Below are 19,497 nucleotides of genomic sequence, written 5' to 3'. Positions count from 1 at the left end.
CTACGCGATCGCAATTCACCAGCGTGTAACCGGACCACGGAAGTTTAAAAACAACAACTTTACATGATAGCGTAAATTGTAAACAAATAGGTAAGCTTACCATGACATGCTATCGATTCTATCGCCAACGGCAGCTTTTCCAAGATTGGTTTAGCTTCATATGCATCATGCATTGTAACAGAACCTCATGGAATCACTCTGGGCTATTAACAACTTTTGATTTTGCTGCAGGAACGTACTCGAGCTGATTTTATTGAGAGTTTCCTAACTCATTCGACCGTCGGTTCATTTCGCCATTTGCAATATGTCATGTGACGCAAGAGGGCGTCATCATGTTTTGCCGTAAACTCAGGGGGGGCCGGCCAAGATTGGCTCAATTTTGACGTTGTCATTGGTTTTACACGTAAACAAAAAAATGTCTCAAATTATTCCAAAACTGTACGTATGTTATTAAGCACTATTTTATCAGTCTAAATCCGTTGAGGTTCGCCAGTGAACCTCATTGTAAGTACTGTTTTTTTGATTTTTTATGTATGAATAACGCACGATATGTTACGATATAATACTGAAAATTTCCCTACGTGAGTCAATGAGTTTACGTGGTGTAGTGGTTATGGATCTCGACTCCCACGCAAAGGGTCCCGAGATCGATTCCCATCCCCGGCGATGGATAAAAATTTTTCTTCTTCTTTTTTCTTTGAATTTAAAATTATTTATTTTCATGTGAAAATGTATAGGCCCTATATTGCACTGGGAAATTTATTTTGTGCATTTTTTTTCTGTAATGGGGCTCCGGGAAAAATATAAATTGCGTCCATCGTGCAGGCAGTGTTGCCGTCATATTGTCTGTTTTGTTTACGCTTTTGGCTGTTGCCACATTGAATAATGTAGTCCACCATCGTCTGCGTAAACTTAAACCGGATCGACTTCGTGTATATCAGGGTGAGCTAAAAGTCAGAAAAAAGTCATGGTCACATAGTGGTTCCAGAACAGTATGAATCTGAGACGAATATACCTAAGGTATACCTTAGGTATATTCGTCTCAGGTATGAATAGTTTTCTATGAATTTTTCCATTTTTGGATGACTTCAGCAAAACACAATGAATAACGTCTGTGTTAAGCCAATGCGCGTACACACAAATATAGTAAAAAGGGACCCCCTTTCGGTGTCATTACTGGTTAGGCCTAAAGCCATAGCCCCCGTGTGGGGACTATAGTTAGAGTTAATAGTTACAAGGGTGTGGGCGGTGTCAGGCGCGTCTTTGGTCTCTGGATCTGGATCTGGACGCTCATGATCCTCTGAATAAACGGGTACCCGCATCACATCAGAGTTGGTAAAAACCAATGACCTAAGCCTTGGCGAATTTGAGGTAGCCTAATGGCGGTCTTGAAGTTTCCGTAGTCTGGTATGTCTAATATGTCGTTGGGTAGTCCGTTCCAGTGTGGAATTGTCCATGGAAAAAAAGTTATTTGCGTAGGTTGCTGACAAATAGAGGCGAGCTTTGAAGTTCCTTCTGATGACACCCAGGATCTTCTTACAGCCGTTTGTGACTTCAGAGATATGCTCTTTCCAACGTAGATTGTCACAAAACTTCAGACCAAGGTACGGATGAGAATGTGTTGCCTCAAGAATTTTTTTGGCACAGTGTGTAATGAGAGGTTTTGATGGTTTTCTTGGTTGTGAAGTTCATTTTGAAACATTTATCGGTATTAAAAATCATTTGCCAGTCTTGACTCCAACGAGATATTGCATCAAGATCTGTTTGAAGGATGTTCTGGTCATCTACAGAGTTGATCTCTCGATAGATGAATGCCTCATCGGCAAAGAGTCTGGTCTTTGTACCAGCACTCACACAGCTAGGTAGATCATTGATGAAAACTAGGAAGCTCATCGGCCCAATAAGAGTGCCCTGTGGCCCGGGTGGGGGCACTCACATGTTAAAGTGGTACTGGCATGTGCGGCGGTCAAGTGTCCCCTTATTCAGGCTCTCCGGCAGTTCCGTAAGCCCTACATTTGGATGTGCTCCTCCAGTTCTTTGAGCCTCAAACTCTGACAATTGTAGCTCTTTAAGCTCAAATTTGGAAATTATTTAGAAATTTTTAGCTCAACAGCCTATAATTTGGCCCTAATATTGCTCCGCACCGCACACCCCTACCAAAATTTAAGTTGAGTGCCCCCCCCCCCGGGCCTGTGGCACGCTGGAATCTACCTCTGCTGAGACTGAATACCATCGAGGACGACACACTGTTTCCTCTTGGTTAGGAAGATCTCAATCCACTCGAGTATATTCCCGGTGACTCCATATTGATTTTTCTGCCTCCGCAGGAGGTAGTATGCTTTGAAATTTACACCTAAAATGCCGCACATTGCGCGGCATGTAGGCCGATTGTACAAATTTATATTCTGACAAGTACTCTAATTTCCGCCCAATATCGAGAGCCCAATATATATCCCCCACCTCTTTGCGCCATACATAAATTCGCCTATCGCCATTTCCGAATGTTCAAAAGGTAATCACGCTTCCTCAGCATGTGCAATAAATTAGCATTAAAATTAATCTTATTCTATAGGGATTCTAGAAACGCCTAGCACGTGGCGCCAATGGTGCGAGTCTATCAAGCTCATGAATTATGCATTTAATTTTTCAAACCCATATGTTGTATAATTGAAGACCGAACTAAAAAGACTAGCTTGCGTATGCCGTCCTGTCAACCAGACCAAAAATGCCATACTGCGCAGGTCAGCAACCAATCACGGCGCGCCTTTGTCATGACGTCAGACGCAAACTAGTATTTTTTTAATTCGGTATTTAATTATGGGTTATAGCCTCATCACATCAGCAATATCGTAGAAATCAAGTCGGACAACCGTAGCTGTGTGTGGCAATGGGAATACACATTAAACAAGGTTTAATTTCATGATTACATGAAACCTGATTATCAATGCAAAAACTTTGGCTGGAGAAGTTGAAGCTGACGTTCATGGCGACACTTTGGATGTGATAATTTGACATCATGGATTGTTTTGTGCAAAATTGGAGGTATTTTTGTGCCGCGGCGAGTCAGCAGACCGACTGGCATGCATGCTAGGCTCGACTAGGCCACAATCATGATCCGATGCATTTGAACTGCAATGTATGGTATGATACGCCTAGCCGCGCCTATGGCCGGCTTCATTGCTGCCCGGGCATTGCTGTTCAAATACATGTACTAAAGTATTGCAATTTTATTGCGTTGATATAATTCGGAATAATTCGTTTTAAAGTATTTGCTTCCCCAATTCCCATGCGTGGTTGTGTTTTATGTTCTACTGAGTACTGTTGCAATATTTTTGCATGCATACCCATGACCGTTTCAAGACTTTGACTGAGAAATTTGCTTTTTGTTTGTTAAGATAAAAATAAAAATAAAATGCAAGAATCATCTTTCCCCACACAATACTTCTTACAAACAAGGTGTTGATATTGGCCCTTTCGATGCAAGACAAAGCACAAATGAAGGAAACAAAACAAAACAATAATGTTTTTGATTTTTTATTCAATTACACATACAAAAGAGTAATGGCCTATAAAAAGACCCCCCTAAATATAATAATATTAATATTATTTTAGTCCTGAATACAAAATATAATAAATAAGCATAAAAAAAAATCTGATACGAAAATTTGTTACTCTGAAACGTTACAATCGTAATTTTCAGTCAAAAAATCCACGAGAAATGACTCTTGATACAACTTGGGCATATATGCATTTAAAAAACAGAAACGGCTGTCTGCATCTGGAACTCTTCATATCTGAAAGTTTGAAGGTCTTATTTCATACATTAGAATTATCTGCAAGATTGCAAGATGGCTTTAGGTGACCGTGGCCCTATTGGCTAATGCACAAATTTAGATTTTCTTTCTATTTAAATAATATGTTAAAGCTTATACCCTGTAGATTACATTCGGTTCTTGAGATATGGCCTGTCAAAATGGTGCGAACCCAAAACAAAAAATTGGCAACGACTTTCTTTTTATTTTCTATATTTTTGACAAGTCCAGTTGCCAGATGATTTTCTAATGTATGAATTATGCAAAGTAAATATTTCAGATACAATTAAAAGAGCTATAGTAGGCCTACTGATGCATGGTACATGGGTAGAACACACACTGTAGACCTACTACAAAATTACGGTTGCGTTTTGGCAAATTTCAATTTGCATAATTAATTTGGGCCACTTATTAGAAAAAAGTTGATTAGGGCCCTAATTAATTATGCAAATGGAAATTTGCATGGAAAAAACATTCATGGGTTTTATATCTTATTTTGTAGCCGATCTGAACATTCTACTTTGTACAATTCTTGCATATATAATTAGAAAATAAGGCCTACCTGACATCATTGCATAACAAAAATAAAAGAAATTTGTTGCCAACTTCTTGGTTTCGCGCCATTTTGACAGGCCATATATTTTGGTAACCGAATATCCGATTAAAATAAAATTTTCAGTCTTGTAATCAGGAGAGAATGGACTCACATATTTCAATCAGACAAAAATCTATATCCAATAGCGTTACCTTAAAGCTAGCATTATAAGTGTCTCCTTAACTAATAACAAAAGGTGCCCACTGGTATCTTGGAGGCATTGTCTTTTTTAAAGACATTTCTTGTTTAAAAGGCGCTTATATGTGGAACTCGGTGGAATGCCTTGGAGAAATCCAACAATATGGCATCGACCTGACGACCCCTGTCCATGGATCAGCAATATCTGTCGTAGTAAGGACAAGTTGCGTATCACATCCTCTCCTTTTTCTGAACCCATGTTGTGATTCGGTGAGAACTTGATGACGATCAAAATGTTTCATAATATGACTGGTTAAAATATGTTCCATTGTCATTTTACAACAGATCGAGGTCAAAGAGATTGAGCATTGATGTTACAGACGAAGTCAGAACTGAAAACCTAGCTCTTGATCAGAGCCCTCACAGTACCTTAGAAATCCAGAGATCCCCAAGTAAAATAAACCCAAGCAAGTGACTAGTATTAGTAAAGAAAATGTATATAGGCCAATCCATTCTGTAAAAAAATTCATACCACTCCCATGCATCACCCAGCAGTACATGTATTTGTGCAGAGCTTGCCGAAGGCAAGCTTCACTATAGGCAAGTCACCAACAAGTAAAGTAGGACCACTAAAGATCACTGTCTACCTGAGATATTGGTCTACCCCACACACCAACCGCTGGTCTTTACTCTAGTGTCAGAGGGCATATGGCATGGTTTTTTATATTTTTTATTTCAATTGGATGGAAAATAGGTTGGCTTTGGAGCAAAGCTACTGAAAACCATCAGCTCCTCCTTTAAGGATTTCATGTTTGCCTTAGAGTACAAAAAGATTCAGTGGCGTGCGCAGCATTTTGAAAGTGGCGGGCCAGGTTGTTCAGTTCCCCCGAATGGAGTCTGATTAGGAGTGTAAGGTGCGAGCGGCTTGCCGCGAAGTCCCTCACGGGTGTGGTCCAGGGGTTCGCCTTAGGGCCCGGGGGGGGGGTCCAGGGGCAAAGCCCCGGGGGGAGTCCAAGGGGCTGCGGCCCGGAAGCTCTGGGGTTTTAGCGTTTTAAAAGGCCAAGGAATCCTATTTTGAGGGGGCAAATTTTGAATTTCTCAGAGATTTTTCCTTCCACAGGACCGTTCCAATTTCCCCTGAATGACTGATTTCACCCGAATGACCAATAAAAGTAGTTGATTGAATAACTTGGCGTTTTGGAAAAAGGTTATAGGTCATTGGACCTCGACCATGCATTGTCCGAAGATGAGGTAACCGAATCGCGGAATAATACTTAAAATGTATTATTGATTTCTTCCTTTGTTGTTTGTTCATGAGGAAGGGCAGTTTATCTGCTCGAAACGCCATCCTCATTTTATCCCTGACAATTTTCTGGGGGCAGTTTGCCCTTCGGTGCCCCCTGTATACGCCCCTGCCTATAAGATATACCCTTAACAGAACGTAAATACAAACATGCCAAGTGAATTGCACACAAACATTATGGGGTGGGAGTGGGGTGGTGAGGCTGTGGATCACGAAATACACCTAAATCATCAAGCAGGAGATTTAAAAATTAATGATAACTGACGAGGTCAGCTGAAGTCTCTGCAAAATATAAATGTAATTCTAAACGATCATAATTCAACAATAATTCATGATCAAAAATAACATCATCTATACCTTAAAGCTATATTATAACATTTTCAAACAAAATAGATTAGCATTTCTTTGCCATAAAATGTTAGCTTTTACTGTCAGATATATCCCCTTTTATTTTTGAGCCGAACAAATACGGCAAAGCAAAGAAAATTGGAATTTACTACCAGCGCACATGTCGCCAATACCAGAGGATGATTTAAGCACTTCCCACCACGCCACTGCTCGCACATTGCATTGACGGCCATGGTTAAATCCGGGGGTTAAATTTGAATTTGGACTGATATATTTACAATAAAAACGCATTCACAATGCTGGTCGATTTCACATTTTATGTTACCTACAGAAGGTGTGAATTATCCTTCATGCATAAATCACTTTAGATCTGAAATCGACCAACTAATAATGACACACGCACAATTAATTCTTAAACAACATCTTTTGCACAGAATTCAATGGGATTTGAAAAGTAAAGTGGCAGTTGAAACTCTGGTGATAACACGTTTGCAGTGCATGATGGGGCTTCCTTAAATCATCCTCTGCGCCAGGCTCTGCGCCAATACGTACCACTCCTTCGGTCATGTTGTGGTACGACCCTTTGTTGTGTATATCACCGTCCCGCACGCTGTGTACGTACTGTCTGTTATGCATTCGACTAATAATTCCATCGTAATAATAAAGCGCGGATTCCGGCGTTTTATTCAAAATCACGGATTTTGACAAAACTACAGCACCTAGAGTCGTGATTTTTGCAGGGTATATTGGTTTAATAAAGTACAATTTAATCGTGTAAAAAATGAATTTTAACAATTCAGTGAGGGCGTCTTCCTCAGCAAATGTTGAATGAGCGTTTCGACAGTATTTTTGTGGGACATGAGAGCACATCAGACATATCGAAATGTATTCTGAATACGAAAAATATCTTTCTGATATCAAATAATTTTAATTTTTTGAAATTCACGATATAATACAAATTTTATGACAAATTATTAAAATTTGATATTTTTCACATTTTTTGATATATCAGTCCTCGAAGTAAAATTTATAAATCTAATGATATATTCTTAAAGTGTATGTAGCTGGGAGGAAAAGCCGACGATCAATTGAAAAATTTGACCTTTCATATCGAAGATATGGATTTTTTTCCCCAAAAGACCAAATTTTTTTTTTGTGTTTTGGGGGAAAAAATCCATATCTTCAATACAAAAGGTCAAAATTTTCAATTGATCATCGGCTTTTTATCCCACCTACATATACTTTAAGTATAAATCATCATATTTATAAAGTTTACTTCAAGTACTGTTAAATATCAAAAATATCAATGGCCATAAAATGTGTATTACATTGCGAATTTCAAAAAATCAAAAATTATTTGATATCAGAAGGCCATTCTTCGTATTCAGAATGCAATTCGATATGTCTGATGTGCTCTAATGTCACACAATAAATACTGTCCAAACGTTCATACCCCATCCCTTTATAAGATAACGTTTTCGCACCTGCGTGCCCACAAGTACAATATTCTTTGCCATAACAATTAACATCATTAATAAACATCAAAACGGCTTCCAAATATTTTTTTATTTCATATGTTTTTATTACAAAACCAAATCTCAATAAACAAAATTACAAATCACACGAATCACTTAAACATCACTTAAAACAAAGAAAAAGAGCAGCAAATCAAAAATATATTCAACTACCAAGTACATGTACATTGTAACAAATTATTAAAAACAATTAATTAACAAAAAAACAATAAAAAATGAAGGAGGCGGCCTATATGCTTCACCCTGGCAGGGCGTAAGACAATGCGAAACACAAATTAATATATATGCGAGGATCGGAAATAAACGATGCAAGCCCGAGAAATTATAATTTAAATGACGTGATTGGGGCTCGAGCAAACTGGCATATGAAAATATTGAGAGAGAAAAAATCAGGACTCAGCGGGGATTGAACCCCGGTCGCTGGATTACCGGTCCAGAGCTTTACCACTGTACAACCTGAGTTCACAGTCGGTACTCTGGCAATCTCAACTTAAGTCCCCATGATAACTCTCTCATTGTGTCTCAGCGGCCAATTATATATTAATTGTCACGTCATTTAAAACGTCATTTAAAAAACCAATAAATTAAAAATCATTTTGTTTTCTATAATGAAGAGAGAGTTTATCTTTTTTCAATGCAATATGTTAGTCATCATCTCTTTGAATTTCAAGGAATGGTTTAACCCACATAAACTATACTTGCATCTATAAAATGTCATTAGGAAATGAATTATTTTGGAGAAAACCTTCTGTTAATAAAATACTATGCTGGGCCACCAGCCTGGGTGGCTCACGCTCCAGTAATTTCAGATGAATTGAGCTCAGTAATACATCAAAGAATGTCTTCCAATTCATGAAAACAAATAAATAATCAGCTTATCGGATTAAAAGCTTAGAGGGAAGGTCTTGCTGCTCAGCGAGTGTTTGTAATTAGTCAGAAGGTTTTCTCCAAATTCATTCTCTCATGAAATAATAAAAAAAGAATTTGCCACAATACTAAAGACTTTATGAGAGTTATTGAGTTGAAAGACATCCCCTGTTTGTGAAAAAATATAATTATTTTGTATTTCATCCCTGAGTAGAGCTGGATTGAAGTCCTCTATGCAGTATCATTTAATTTCGTGGTTTGATCAGTCGGCTCCTGTTGAAATAAGTAAAACATATATTCTGATTGAGTGATTGATTAAATAGTGATTTTGGAGTCTACACACAATCACCGAAACTGCACTAAAGGTGGCCAAACATGTAAAAACAAAAATAGTAGATTGAAAAAGTGGGAACACAGACACAACATTGGTGAGTCTCTTGACTCAGTTAAGTGAGACAGTTGACTCATTTTGGTGAGTCTTTGGTTTGTCCTTGAGACGACACGCTTAATTGACTCATCACTGATGAGTCAAGTGACTCAGTAATGAGTTGAACGGTTCAATTAACTCACTAATGAATACACTGACTCAGTACTCATTTGAAGCAAGTCAATTGACTCATTTAACTCATTACTGAGTCAATATCAAAGCGTGTCGCCTCAAGGACAAACCAAAAGAAATGATGTCAACTGACTCAGTATTTTTTCTGTGCATTCTTTCGTTTTGATTAAATACTAGTAGTGATTTTGGTGTCGACAATCATCGAGACTGCACTGAAGGTGGCTAAACTCATGCAAAAACAAAAATCTGCCTTTTTGTCATACTGGTCTACGGTTTTTGACCACATTGTTAGTATTATACGGTGTGCAAAAAGTTCGTTCCGCCCTAATGTCTGGTTTGCCCCAAGCATATCATCACTATAGTTAGAGGGCCATCAGCATTTGCCCTCAGGATTACTTGCTATGAATGTTTTTAAGGCATACATGGTGTAAAAATTCTCCAGGCATTTTGTATTTCTTGTAGTGTGGACAGACATCTGTTTTGAGGAATTTAAAGAATCACAAACCTCAGAGAATTTAAAGATTGCGTCCAAAAACCCCGACAGTAGCTTGTCCAAGGAAAGAGAAATTGCTAGAGAATGGAGGAAGAAAGGTCTGAACCCTATAGGGAAATCGTGATCTGTTCTAAAAGAAAGGTTTTTGTGAAACTCCTTATTGCAAAATCATAGCACAAATTGCAGATAGAGTCCAGAGTGTATGGCCAAGCCTAGACAAGAATAAGGAACTTCTTGTGAACAGTATCTGGGGAAAGGGTGATTTGGAGGTGATCATGTGATTGACCACCAAGGATACCATTACTTCAAATAAATTGGTTAAACATCTCTACTAATGTACCAAAATAACAAATAACCAAATATATCCTAAAATGTACTGTGTAAGTTTAATTTAAAATACATTATAAATGCTTGGGGGTAGGGGCGGAACGAACTTATTGCACACGGTATATAATAAATGACTATTCCAGAAAATGCTTAAAAAAAACAAAAAAAACAAGTGAACCTGGGACCAGGGGCGTAGCCAGCTTTCTTGGTCAAGGGGGGCAAAATAAAATTTTTGGGGCACAGACGAAAAAAATTGCAGTTGCATCATACAATACATAGAGACTGTAGGTCTTCGAGCTTCCCGAAAAGGGCCTTATTGGGATGATGTGCGCGCGTAGCGCGAAAACATGGTATTTTACACTATTTTCGCCCATTCTCCGGCTAAAAAGGGCTTTATTGTTACAATGTGCGCGCGTAGCGCGGAAAAAATTGTATTTTACACTACTTTGGCCCTGAACTAGAAAAGGGGCTCCTTGCCCTTTTTCTTTTCCTTTGCCCTCCTGATTTTCTCTTTCATTTTTTGTCAGAGGGGCACTTTTTCTTTCATTTTTTTTGTCAGGGGGGCACTCTGCCCCCCCTGCCCCCTGCCCCCCCCGCTAGCTACGCTACTGCCTGGGACCCTCTTCATAGCACCTTGTAACAAAGCCAATAAGCCAAAAATATAACTGAAATATTTCACAAACCTTAAATAAAAGATATCCGTACTTCATACATTTTCCCACGGGTTACTCCTTCCAACGATACCATTCTATCATTTGCCTCGGCGTATATGACATTCCAAGTATCAGTTCCTGACAATCTATATTCAATCTGAAATCCATCTACTGGAAACTCTGATGGCCAGACCCAATACAATTGAAGTGTTCTTTGGTGTGCAAGTAACCATCCGGCAAATATAATAGTTGTATCTGAGTAAGAAATAAAAGAGTAAATAAAATGTCACCTCGAAATTTGGACACAGCCACCATTTAACTTGATAATAATCCAAGCAGTAATAAAAAAATTGTAGCTGATATGAATTCTTGTTGCACACCAGTTGCATTGGAAGCGGGACAGGGCGATAGCCGCAAGGGGGCACCCCCCTAAATTTGACCCCTCTCTCCCACCACCAGCTCCAAGTACAAGAATACACTAGACATGTACATAACTGTGGTCTAAGACCACGAACACAGCCGTTGTGTGACACTTAATGACCTTTGATCCCAAAATCTCTGAACACCCCATTGACATTGGCGAATGCCAATGCATATGTGCACGTGGCATCACTCTGGTATATGTTATTTGTGCCCGAAGAGGCATTTTGCAGGAATTTCGTTTTAGACCGGAATTGACCCCTTAATAACCTTTGACCCCAAATAAAAAATTACCACGCATACACTGGGTAATAACAATTCATGTATAAACATACCGTTACAATGCTGTTTTTCTTGGTTAATAAAATGTTTGAAGGTATTTCGTTTTATTCCGGAAGTGACCCCTTAATGACCTTTGACCCCAATTTAAAAAATACCACATATACATTGGATAACCACAATTCATTTATGAACATACCGTTACTGGACCATGTTTTTCTTAAGCAAATAAAAATTTGTGAAGGTTTTTCGTTTTATACCGGAAATGACCCCTTAATGACCTTTGACCCCAAATCTGTGAGGACCCATAGACACTGGGTAATAACAATGCATGTGTGCAAGTGGCGTCACTGTCCTACGTAATCTGTGAGAGAAGAAGCATTTTGAGTTGAAATCACGTTTTTGACCCTATGACCCCTACGTGACCTTTGACCTCACAAGTTTCATGTGACATGTAGGGGCATGGTCAATGATAGTTGTGACCAAGTTAGGTCAAAATCGGTGTAAGCATGTAAGCATTAAGGCCTAGGGGCGTTGGATGGAGTGATAAAGAAAAACATCAGTTTTGGCTTTGAGATGGTGAAAAATAAGGTGATCAGGATGCCTACTATTCAGACGGATTTTATTTAAAGCAGGCATAGCATTGCAGCAGTCAACATTGAGGAGACATTTGGATACAAGCGCAATGGATATGTATTCGCGTCTTTCGGACAAATAACTGAGGTGAAGACTCTCTAACGAACATTGTACTCCTCCTCGCGACGCTTCCAATGGAGAATAGCCCTGGTGGCTGTCCTCTGAACGCGTTCAATAGCATTTTTAAGACGCTTTGTGTGGGGCATCCAGACAGGGGAGCAATAATCTAGGATAGGCAAGACCATGGTGCGATATAATTGGAGGAGAACCTCTGGGGAGATTCCCCGGCCACATGGCGAATAAAACCAAGAAGTTTATTGCTTCTTGCTACAACATCCTTAATCATTATTTTTCCTCAAAGTTTTCAAAAAATTTCAAATGTTGATGAATTTTTGAACAAAATTTATCAACTTTTATATCTTGACCCAAAATGTTTCACAGTCTCACTGAATGACCCCTTTTTTGGTAAGATTTCCCCCAGTCTCACGGAAAGACCCCCCCTTTTGGGGGAGGCGGGGGGCCTTCTCACTGAAAGACTCCCCTCTTTCGATGTCAAATATGTTAATAAGCAAAATAGGATCCTTCATTTGATATCAGTTTATTACAGGGTCATGATTGTTATCATTAGTAAAAACACTAGACTACCAGTATCACGCTGTATAAATGTCTGTAATTCCATAAGAAATTAGTCCCATTTTAAAAGGGACGACATTTTATGTTTAATAAATAAGTTTTAATTTGAAGAATTTTCCAAATGTATCAGGTCACCTTCCTTTAACATGGCCTGCTATGGTTACTTACTCTGTTCGCAATGGGTTCCCGTATAATCTGCGGCGCACTGACATGTGTATTCGTTGATTCCATCTTCACATGTACCTCCATTTTGACAAGGATATGATGAACACTCGTCAATATCTTGTAAAAGTAACAGGCATCAAATTACTCTTTACCATTAAATTCATCACAAGGTATATAAAAAAACTAAACCCTGAATGAAGAATCACAGCAACTATATCTAATTAACATAATTAGGAGGCTATTACGAAATATTTTTTTTTTTAAATAAAATTGTATTATTCATTTTCATATCAAATCATATATAATTATTAAAAGTACCTTGGTCGCAATTACTTCCAGTCCAACCTGGCACACAAGTACAAGTATATGACCCTACTCTGTCCTCACAGGTTGCCCCATTCAAACAAGGGTTGGATAAGCATTGATCAGCATCAATGGCTGCAATATAAAAAGAAAATACTCGGCATTTAAAATTGCTGAAAGTAAAGGTAAACTTCGACTCCATTTAAAAAAATGGACCATTGATCTTGAAGCGCCTTGAATTGTTTTCCTTTTCTTCAATTTTTTTTTTATCCAAACTGATTATGGCAGGATCAAGATGGATGTAACCATGTAGTAATGTGTGCCCTTGTTAGACACAAGACTGGTGCTTGTGTTTTGTTTCGTTTGTAGGTGAGAGTGAACGTTGTCCATCGTATTTGTCTCTTTTATGGTTGTCCTTTTTTGTTCCTTAAAAATAATGATTATTTTACTATGTATAGATTCATGATCGTTGGGAACTGGTGGCTCATTGTGTATGTTTTTTCACCAGTTCCAAGCACAGGGAATAAAAAAAAAAGAAAATACTCGGCATTAACCCTAGTATTTACAAAGGGCATTGTACCGCCACACGACATACTATGCACATTAACATTTACACCTAAATGACTTCAGCGAATCGTAGATCCATCTTTGGCGCTCATTTTAGTGATAAAATATTTACTCACCGCCTTACCCGTGGGTAGGGCCAACTATCAAAAATTACCATAAGGGGGTGGGGTTAAACACATCATAGGCTTCTACAGTAAAAACCACGATTTATAATTTCTCTTGTGAAATCATTCTAAGGGTTATGGCTTTTGAACTGGGTTAAATATAGACTTTCCTTTTATATTCTGATCAGCAGAAAATCCAGTGAAAATCGAAGGTCCGTGGGATAATTCGCCAGAAAATCAATTTTGCCTATACTTTTGTACGTGGCCAGGCTTGCCCAATTTTGCAAGGGTGCAAGCACAATAAATGACGCTATAGCGATATTAAAATTTGTACTCATTTTGGTATCACTGAATAGGGATAGAAGATACCCGTAGTACCAAATAGTATAATTATGACGTTTAATATTGCAAAATATAGAGGGTTACCAGTTACCACAACCCACCCCCTTCGTAGTTGGTGTAACAAAAGTGGCCAGTATGCGAAGGATAACTTCCACAAGCATTTGCTGAAATTCCAAAATTACTCTGTTAACCAGGGTATTGCGCCCTTTCCTGAAATATGTGTTATAAAGGAACTGTTAAACATTTGTGTTTTCTTTGTAGTCCAATAAATTCCCGTATTAATCGCGCAATTCATGTTAAATTTGCTGTATTTGGCAGAGATATATTACTTATACCTCTTATCATTATAGACTATGGAGGCATTTCAACAGCACCCTTATTTGGTGGGAAAGGTCGTTGAACTTTTACACAGAGGTCAAGTTCAAAATTGATCGGAATACAAGCAATATATTCCCCTAGTCATAAGGATTCAGAAAAAATATAGTTTGACCGATGTACGGTTATGGAGTTATGAGCAAAAAGGTAACATTGTGACGTCATATGTCTAATTTTGACACCACATGGAGCAAAATTGAAAAAAATGCTCCGATTTGTTGAAAATGGTCCAAAATTATTAGCCTTTCCATGCAAAATCAGAAAAAATAATAGTTTGTTCTATGTAGGATGCTTCGTTACCTCAGTAACACATCAAAATCGATAATACCTATTGAGTTGTATTGAGTTCTATATTGAATCAATTTGACCTTGACAAATTGTTGTGTTACCTGGATAAGAAAGCATCGAAGATAGAGTTAAAACTATCCCTTTTCTGATTTCTTGCAGCAAGACAAATAACTTGAGACCAGTTTCATTTTCGCCCCATCCTAACGGGGGCAAAATTGAACCTATGATGTCACAATGTTACACTTTTGCCCATAACTCCATAACCGTACATCACTATAGATAGGTCAAAGTATACTTTTTCTGAATCCTTAATTATTACCAGTGGATCACGATGGTGTGAGTTTTGAACAGGTTCAATGACCTTTTTCTACTATAGTGAGGGTACTGTTAAAATACCTCCATAGTCTAGATTAATTAGCACTATAAGTACTATTCATCTGCCAAATATGACAACTTAACATAATTTGCACAATTGTAGTGCATATAAGCTGAAATCAATTGCACTATTGTAGCTATCTGAAATTGTCAAATTACATGATGGAAGCTGCCCCTTATACCACAAAGACTTTTTGCACTTTGGATTTTAAGTTTATTAAGAAGAAGTTGATCATGAATGTTGCCTAAGGTTCTATTTGTTTTACTTGTTTCACATCTAGTTCCAGTCCATCCCCGTCGAAAAATACACCTGTACTGGTCAATAGCACTCACACAACGTCCGTGATTAAGGCATGGTTCGGGCCGACAAACGTTTTACATCTAACGAGAGCGAAATAAGCAAACAAAACTACAAGATACAACCAGAATTTATAGGAAAAATATGATTTTAGTAATTATACCTTCTGTTGTTACCGCTACTCCTGTAGTTAATTCAGGAGTGGTGACAGGAGTGGTGGATTCAGGCTGTGTTACCTCTTCTTCGGTAGTTGATTCTGCAGGACTGACAGGAGTGGTGGATTCAAGCTGTGTTACCTCTTCTCCTGTAGTTGATTCTGCAGGACTGACAGGAGTGGTGGATTCAGGTTGTGTTACTGTTTCTCCTGTAGTTGATTCAGCAGGACTGACAGGAGTGAGAATTTCTGGCAGATTGGTCAGTGTTGCTGTTGTTGACGCGTCTGGCGCGAAAGAAGACACTTTATTGAAAGTTGAAAATTAGAAAAGAATATTTAAAACACACTATATGAATTTTGTTGACCCATTGTTTGTCGATAAAAACAAATACAAGGTAGACTATTGATATTTGATTTGGATAATAACCTAGACGAATTCCAAATCCATGTAATAGGAAGTTCTTAGTGTTCTTGGTTTGAACATTCAAAAGTTACTATATACATAAATTGGATTTCCTCTTGATTATTGAAAGGACATAAAAAGTGAAACCACCCATGTTTACTAATACCGTTTATCAAGTTTAAAATCAATATTTATATTTGCTCTTGTTAATCTGCGTTAATCTCCTGAGCACTACCTGCCGATCTAACATTACCTCTAATTGGTCAATTAAATGATATCTTCATTTTAATCACCAATCAGAATGGAGCTTTGCAAATAATTCACTCCAATATATTTGCGTGGTGAAATTATTCTATCAATGTTGCTGATTAGTCCAATCGATTATGAAAACTTCTTTTTGACCAATCGGCAGGTAGTTTTCGTAGGGTTAACACAGTGATTGGTGTGTAAAAGCGTCACATTGTCAATCAATTTGAAACTGCAGACACATAACATACGAGGGGCAGTCAGTATGTTTAAGAGTTGACTCGTGACGTCATATGTGGATTGTTTTCATGGCATTTCTCAGTGATTACATAAACACTGTACCTTTGTCTTTCAAACAACACATCTAAAAATTATATCATACACATGATTACGTAACAGCATGAGCATAAAATCAATAGACTAGGGACACTGCCAAATCACGCAAAAAGGCGGGCCGTTTAAATTACAGAAAAAACACATGTTTAAAATGTCCGAGAACAGCAAAAGTACAAGGTGCATATGGTTAGTTTTAGGCAGGAATAAACACTAGGTCCTCAGTTTGCATTTGGTAAAATATGAGACTTGCCATTAAACTTGGGTGAAAATGAGACGCCTGGAAACTTCAACAACCTTAGGGCTTGAATGGAAGCAAAATTATTCTGCAAAAATGGGGAAAATGAAAAAGCAGTTATTACAAATGACATTTTAATGTCATTTATCTTCAAAATGAAACAGACTAAAATTTAATGACTGGTCACGTGTGAGAGCTGGTACTCAGTGCAATGATAACTGGTGCAAATTAAACAACAATCTGCGCATGCGTAGGTAGGATGACCGATACAACATGGTGGAAATGCACGAAAATTGCAAAATTCCATGTAAATAGGGCCTAAAATATTATAAAATGCTATGAAAATTTGAATTTAAATATTCATATGAATTTTTATGGATGAAAAAAAAATTAATAAACAGAAAAGTTTTTAAAATAAATTTCTCATTCAAACAATGGCCTCTCTCTCTATACCACTACTTTTTGTATAAATGTAACAACGGTAGAATAACGGTTATATTTTAATCACGGATTCAAATATTTTCTAGGGAGATTCCCGTTTTAATGTTTGGAGATTAGTCAACAGAACTGGCAAAAAAATTTAAATTTCCACGTTTGCTATTTTTGGCAATATCAAGATTTTATAGAAAGAAAAACCTTGTTTTTGTCAAAAATAAGACACATTTGACCACGCATTTTTAATAAACTAACACCTTTACAGCCCAACAAACATGGTTAAATAAACTGGTAGTTTGTGTTCTATTACTGTTCCAAAAGGCAGCATTCTCCATACTTTAATTCCCGAGAAAATATAGAAAATACAACAATACCTCATTTCAGCCTCTTATTTCCCTTAACAAAAACGACTCAATTTCACCAGGTGACTCTAGACCATTGATTTTATGCTAATGCTGTTACGTAATCATGTGTGCGACATAATTTTTACACGTGTTGTTTGAAAGACAAAAGTACAGTGTTTGTGTAATCATTGAGAAATGCCATGAAAACAATCCACAAATGACATCACGAGTCAACTCTTAAAACGTACTGACTGCCCCTCGTATGTAAAGCACAAGAGCTAAAAGAACAGAAACTTCTGAAAAGACATTCAAAACCCACACAATAAATAATGTGAAAATGCAAACTGGAGATGCAAAACAGTGTTTTCTGATGACACCAGAGGAGCCACATTATAGTGTCAGTTTTGGAAATAGCTGCTAGCCTAATATTAGTACTAACATTTATTTACAACCCCCGGCTGTCGTTTCTAAAATTCTGGGTTGACAAATGCATTTGTGTTAGAACAAATTGCCCTTTATGGGGCAGACATTTGAAGAGCTTTGTTTCAAAACCCCTTACACCCACTTGCCCAATTTTGAGAACACGTCAAAAAAATCATCAAAATAATCACTGATATAAGGTGTTTTTCAACAAAAGCAGTTTTTGGCGGGATGCTCATTCTACCCAAGCATCCAGCCCAAAACTGCTTTTGTTGCAAACCCCCATATATATATCAGTGATTTTTTGATGATTTTTGATGTGTTCCCAAAAATGGGCAAGTGGATGTAAGGGGGTTTGAAACAAATCTCTTCATTTATTGGTAAAATACCTGCAGCTTTTTCGGTGGTCCTTGCATCTTCTTTGGTGGTCATTTCTGCTCTTGTTACATGGACCTCGTAATCATCGGCAGTAGCTTCCAAACAACAATTCTTCATGGTCAACAGTTGTTGGTTTAAAAGTTCAATTTCAGTTGTTTGCTGTTCCAGTACAATTGGTAACGAACGGGAAATGTTCTGAACGTCTTCTTGTTGGTTCTCTAGAACAGACACCATAGTATTCATAGTAGATGTTATATTCTCCAGTTGTTGGCTCTGCATCTGCAATAAATTTACTACTTGACTTAGAATGAGTGTTTGTGTTTCGCCTATCTCACTCAGCTTATTTAGAGTCTGTGTTTGCGTCTCAGCCATCTGCGTTTGCGTTTCTGCCACCTGAGTCAGTGTGTGTTGCTGATTATGGAGGTAGGTTGTTGTCTCATCATGACTATCTTGCTGAGCATCAAGCTGGCTGTGAAGTACATCAATAGTGTCATTGCGATATTCATTCTCCAACCTCCATTGACTTAGTAAGAGTAGAATTATTTCCGGTAGCATAGACGCTATGTAATCTGCAGTAGAACTGCTATTCTGAAGCAAAATGTTAGTGACGATATGCAAATCTTCTTGGTTTTTCAAAGATTGTTCCACATGTTGCAGAATATAGGATACAGTAGCTGAAGTATTCGTGACATTTCGCAGTAATGAGTTGGTTTCTTGAAATCCCGGGCCAATAGCTGTTATTTGACAATTGCCGCTCTGGAGGGTTGCCATGATTGTAGAAACAACGATCGCGAATTTCATCGTAGACACTGCCATGATGATTTACAGATATATCGACCTAGGTAAGTTTGTTGATATGATTTGTATAGTTCTGTTAATATACAGAGAATTAAACACGGAGTGCTTCAAATCTAGTCTATCAACAAGTGTAACAACAATGGCAATTATTGTTCCGGATCACTGAGTAATGCTGAATTTATACTACATCGCTGAGTTGGTTTGTAGCCAATGAGGTGGGGCACCTTTTGTTGCGTTGGAAAAAGCGCGCTACCTCATTGGTCAAATACCAATCGCACGTCGCTCAGCAATGTAGTATAAATTCTACTTCAGAACCATTTTTATGGTACCTGG

The 19,497-nt window shown here is 37.9% G+C and overlaps 2 protein-coding genes across 2 annotated transcripts in view; both read right to left on the bottom strand.

The window, feature by feature from the left end:
- LOC140146914 (vam6/Vps39-like protein) overlaps positions 1 to 286 on the bottom strand; it is a 74,016-nt gene extending 73,730 nt beyond the window's left edge. The window contains exon 1 of the mRNA XM_072168782.1: positions 101 to 286. Coding sequence (XP_072024883.1) covers positions 101 to 173 — 73 coding nt within the window. The 5' untranslated portion in view covers positions 174 to 286. The remainder of the gene's footprint in view (positions 1 to 100) is intronic.
- A 7,515-nt stretch (positions 287 to 7,801) lies between these two features.
- On the bottom strand, positions 7,802 to 19,275 carry LOC140146898 (uncharacterized). Its single transcript, XM_072168781.1, has 6 exons — positions 18,378 to 19,275; positions 15,579 to 15,872; positions 13,082 to 13,201; positions 12,767 to 12,880; positions 10,661 to 10,885; positions 7,802 to 8,871 (listed from the first exon to the last, which is right to left on the bottom strand). The coding sequence occupies exons 1-5, from the start codon at positions 19,180 to 19,182 to the stop codon at positions 10,662 to 10,664; spliced, it is 1,557 nt and encodes a 518-aa protein (XP_072024882.1). The 5' UTR covers positions 19,183 to 19,275; the 3' UTR covers positions 7,802 to 8,871; position 10,661.
- Positions 19,276 to 19,497: the final 222 nt, after the last annotated feature.

This window comes from Amphiura filiformis, chromosome 1, assembly GCF_039555335.1.
Source record: "Amphiura filiformis chromosome 1, Afil_fr2py, whole genome shotgun sequence".
Taxonomy (NCBI): Eukaryota; Metazoa; Echinodermata; class Ophiuroidea; order Amphilepidida; family Amphiuridae; genus Amphiura; species Amphiura filiformis.
Note: the sequence above shows the minus strand (reverse complement) of the source record. Positions and strands in the feature narration are given on the sequence as shown.

What these genes read in the sequence shown, in the direction of transcription:
- LOC140146898 (XM_072168781.1), bottom strand. Translation starts at nt 19,182, where the DNA reads ATGGCAGTGTCTACGATGAAATTCGCGATCGTTGTTTCTACAATCATG. An exon ending in GACCACCGAAAAAGCTGCAG is followed by an intron (nt 15,873 to 18,377) that starts GTATTTTACCAA and finishes CTTTCAATAAAG; the next exon opens with TGTCTTCTTTCGCGCCAGAC. An exon ending in TGGAAGTAATTGCGACCAAG is followed by an intron (nt 12,881 to 13,081) that starts GTACTTTTAATA and finishes TACTTTTACAAG; the next exon opens with ATATTGACGAGTGTTCATCA.